Here is a 4,868-nt window from a genome sequence, read left to right as displayed (position 1 = left end):
GGAAACAACATATTACCCACGGCAATGAGGAGCAGATTTCAAAACGAGTTGGTTTTATTTACTCGATGTTTTCGAGGAGTGGGGACCCAAGGGGGGAACAACGGCGTAAACTACAAGTGGACCTTTAAAATCGATTCCCTGATCGTTTAAGGTGGGCAGCTCTCGGAGGCTAAATGAGTTCCCCGCAAACGAAAAGTCGTTTTAATATCGTGTGTTTTCTGCAGAGGACGCATGTGACAGCACGCACACGCTGGAGCAGATTTCAAAGCGCTGCTGCCACACGGACAGAAAAGCATGAATGACGTAGATACGATTAAGTTCTACTTATTTCTGATACCAAACATTATAAGCGTGGAAGGTTAGAATAAGGCGTCAGTATTATTGTGTTATTGTCGTTAGACATGTTTTCAAAGGTTAAAGGTCACATGATGTGAACATTAAACGAAACAAAGCACAGCTTCAAGCTTTAAAATTGGAGTAGCTACAGTGAATATTAAAGAGGCCTGAAATTATTATTAATAATCGGGAAAGGAAATTAGTCTTTCTCGTTCTGTGACTCGAATTGGAAAAAAGGCAAATGCAGTTCTACCCTAAACTACTACTACTATTATTATTATTATTATTATTATTATTATTATTATTATTATTATTATTATTTCTAGATATTGATCCATCATATTTAGATACCGTCACCGAGCGCTCATCAAAAGAAGAGCTAAGATTAACATGAATCTCATCGGTGATCCACGCTTTAACTCATTTAAGCTTCTAATATGTTTTTGTTATATTCTGTTTCTTAATCAGATAAAACCCATTATTTAAAAACTTTACAGTAATTCATTTTCATAATGCGCCTGCCTTTTTCTTGTTTACAGTGTTACTTAAAAACAGCGATAAGAAAGGAAACATTTCCCCCATGCCTACATTTGTAATTAAATGTGAAATCCCCTTTGAATATTTCGCTATTGTATTAAATATTAATGCGTGTATTATCCCGGTGTGTTTTTTCCACACCGCTATGAAAGACTCATCCATCTTTTGCCTTACCCAGTTGGTTATGGAAAGGCCGCGCAGAGAGTAGAGCTTGTACTCCGAATTTAAGCAGCTCCCCGGCCGGAGCCGAAACTTTGTGCTCCGGGTGATCTGTGAGGATCTCCTCTATCATGAAACTCCTGTAGCGATGAGTTCTGTGGTCTGCATGAACATCCGGAGGATAGTAATGCGCCCCCATGTCCAAAGGATGCTGCATAATCTGGCTGTCGGTCACCGGAGCGCGTTTACCCGATTATCACTCCCTTTCAGTGGCCCAAGCCGGAACTCATATTCCCTCTGTTGCGCTGCTGTAGTCCGAAGATCAACGCTGTGGGCAAAGTTATCCTCAGATTTAGGATCAAGGCAAGTATTGAGTACAGGTTGCCGACTTTTTCTGTGCGTCTGCGGCTCCTGGTTTCTTTTTTTTCTCTTTTCTTTCTTTGTGTTTGTTTTTTCTTACGCTCTACTTCTGTCCAGATTTGATCCCATGTGGAGCAGAAATCTGGAACCGAAAGCAAAACTTTGACCCAAAACTCCCAAATCCTGCCGCGTTCATGCCCGGTCCCTGCGTGTGAAGCGCGGAGCTATTTGTCAGGAGCGGAGCTCGTCACCTTGGCAGTGAGTTGAGGAATAAGCTTCGGATTTTAAGAGTCTCGTCATAGCTCCACCTCTTCTCGGGGTTTGTGTGCTGTCTGCCTTTGCTGACCCAAAGTTACATGCAAAGCCACACTTGTCCTGCATGGATTTATGCAAAAGGGAAGAAAATAAGGACCTGAGAGGACGGGCCTGCAAGTGACTTTTATATGTTATTAAAGTCACGAGCCTGGAGACTTGGAGCAGTTAGTGTGATACTGCAAAATGGAACACAGGGAACAAATGTTTGATATGTGATACTTTTTCAGAATGTGATATACTTTTTTATTCATAAGCAATCTGTTGTTGGTTATTACCCATATTAGGCCATTGCATTAAAATGCATTCATTTCGCCTGTAACGCTGTTGCCAATAAATAATCAATAAATGAAGCCCATCCCCTTTTCTCTACTGCTGTGTTCCTTTATATGGTGCAATGAATGTAAAAAAAAATATTACCGCAGATATGATTCAAAATCATTGCTGTCTCACCGCTGAGGTAGTTCCCTGCTTTAGGTGAAACATCTCCGGCATCTTCACTTTTCACTATTTTTTCTCTGAAATTGTGAAAACCCTCCCACAGGACAGCTTCAGCGGCTTTGAAAGCCGCTTGGTCGCACTGTGTTTTAATCTATAGAGCGGTAGAAGTAAAGGACAGTGATTCACACAATATTTGTTTTAAGTTAAAGAGCAGTGGATAGTAGCTAATGGATCATACCACTGTGAGGCATAGGAAGGGGAGTTTTCCAAAACGTAAACATGTGTTTTTATTATTATTATCATTATTATTATTAATAATAATTCATTTATATTTATTATATATTTTAACATTATATAATTCTATTTACTCTGATGCCTAAAGATGAGGAGAACAAAAGGATGATTTTTATATCTGGAAAGTTTTTAAGTGAAACAGCTATGAAAATTATTTTTACAGATTTTATTTCTCTCTCTCTTTAAATAAATACCTAAACAGGTCTAAACAGAAAATCTAAACACCATCTATACACCACCACAACAAAAGAAATGACCATGAAGTAACAATAAGGGCATGTTGAATATCCAATAATCTGCAAAAGGTTTTAACCACTTGTTGGTTTCAGTTCGCATTCTTAAATCCACAGTCTCTGGGACTCTATTAAGCACTTTGTGCAGCCACATGGCTGTGAATGATAATTCCTGAGAGCTCTGCTCGATGTGCAAGAAGACACCGGGTCAGAAGAATAGTGCTCTGTGTCCTCACAGATCCTTGTACCTGTCAAATAGACTCTGTGTGGCAGCGTACAGATGAGAGCTGATGCTATTTGGTAAAGTATGATAATGATTCAGCTCTGCACACTGCAGGTTGTTGGGTAACAACCTCCCCCTGGTGGGCATTTCGGAGATTGCAGATTATGCTCCTTGATAACGTTTCTGCAGTAAAAATCAAGAAAAAATACATATACTGCCTTTAGATGCTTCTACTGCTGCCCTCCATAATCACGTACACAGGTTTTGCTTTCCTCACCTTGTATGTTTTCTTAACATACATATTTCTCACCAAAAATAAAACAAAACAAAACAAAAAAAACCCCGAATGTGAATATTTTGTTCTTTTCTTATGGATAGTTTTCACTGTTTTTCATTTTCAGAGAACGACACACTCAACGGTCATTTATTAAAGCAAAAACTGAATACAGATTATGTTTTCTGAACAATATTATAGTTACAGTGCACAAAGTAATCTAAACCATATTGGTCTGGCTCATTATTTACAATGTGAAGATATGAGTGTTTCTTGAATCTTTACATAGTCAAACTAATAAATTGTATTTAGGAAAAACAAGGCGAGTTCCAACAAACAATATGCTACCACTAAATGAGAAGAAACATTACCATTTTTTGAGACAAAAACATTTAATAATGTCACTCATTTCAGACAATGAAGCAGTTTCTTCACAGTTGATCACACTGACCTTGATTTTCTATACACAAAACTTAAAAGAACATCAGAATACAGTCGCTATTCAGTATACACACCTTGTCCTATGTATTGTACCAAAACAATGTCCATTTATTTTCCAAATATAGAAAGAGCATCATCTTTTTCAAATATTTCATTTGCTGACACTGATACAAAACTCAACGTCTTACAGGGTATAAGTGAGTTCAGCTACAGCAATGTTCAGATTGATGTGTGTGGTAGCTCATAGTCACTGTCAAATATCACTCATGACAACTTTTTGCTGGTTTGTATGCTTGTATTTGCTGTTCTGATCTTCCTTTACCATGCAGCCTACCTGCATCACTATAATAAACAGCCACTAGGATGCACCAGTGGACTACAGGAACGAGCTCTGTTTCTCAAGGATCATCTTTCTGTTATCCCGCAGAAGCAGCAGTGTGGCCAGCCGAATGAGCTCTGTACAAAGAAAAGAAATCTGACTTCTGCTCTCCTAACCTTTACCATATCATTTTTCTGAATTCAGGGGGTCATTTCAACAGCTAAAAATAATTGCTGGTACCCAGTGGTGCTTACATTGTAGGTATAGTGGAACAGGGGAGTAAAAAAAAAAAATAGACAAAAGCAGTTTAGCACTACAGCTAAATATTGTTTTGTGTTTGTTTTTTTCCTCTTCTTCTCTTTTGCCTACATTTTAAGCACCATTAGTTGCTAAGTTCTTTATATCAAGGGCGCAGATTTGGTTTAGGCATTGGTGGAGACAGATGATTCAACCACCGAATGCTGCCCTGTTTCTTTTTTTTTCCTTTTTGTCTTTGCTTCTTGATAAAAGCAGAAATATACTTGCCTACATATGCCATTCTACATGCTTTTAAACCATTTAAAATTACAATTCATAGTTTTATATGTGAATTATATAAAGTTAAATTACTATTAAGCAAATGACTGACTAAGTATTTTAGGCTTTAGTTTACTTCAGCCATGTAACACAGGGTCTGGCTACCATAATCTGTAGTGGGCAAAAGCAAGATGACTGATCAGAGTGAATCACAGTCTGGCCCAAATAGAGAAGCACCAGTTTCTAGTGCAGGGTTTAGGCCCTTTGGTATGATCCCTATGTTTAATATGGTCACAACTAAATTTAGAGGGAAGGATTCAGATATTAGTCTAGGTGAATGGAAAAGTAATTTGCAGACAACATTTGCTTTGCAAGGAGTTCCTGTAGATTTTAGAGCAGAATTAACACTCTGTTACTTAGAAG

The 4,868-nt window shown here is 38.1% G+C and overlaps 1 protein-coding gene across 1 annotated transcript in view; it reads right to left on the bottom strand.

The window, feature by feature from the left end:
- barx1 (BARX homeobox 1) overlaps nucleotides 1-1,667 on the bottom strand; it is a 3,279-nt gene extending 1,612 nt beyond the window's left edge. Inside the window, exon 1 of the mRNA XM_026166456.2 lies at nucleotides 1,048-1,667. Within this exon, the coding sequence (XP_026022241.1) occupies nucleotides 1,048-1,249 (202 nt within the window). The 5' untranslated portion in view covers nucleotides 1,250-1,667. The remainder of the gene's footprint in view (nucleotides 1-1,047) is intronic.
- Between the last annotated feature and the right edge of the window lie 3,201 nt (nucleotides 1,668-4,868).

This window comes from Astatotilapia calliptera, chromosome 5 (assembly GCF_964374335.1).
Source record: "Astatotilapia calliptera chromosome 5, fAstCal68.1, whole genome shotgun sequence".
Taxonomy (NCBI): domain Eukaryota; kingdom Metazoa; phylum Chordata; class Actinopteri; order Cichliformes; family Cichlidae; genus Astatotilapia; species Astatotilapia calliptera.
This window is presented reverse-complemented; position numbering and strand designations above follow the sequence as displayed.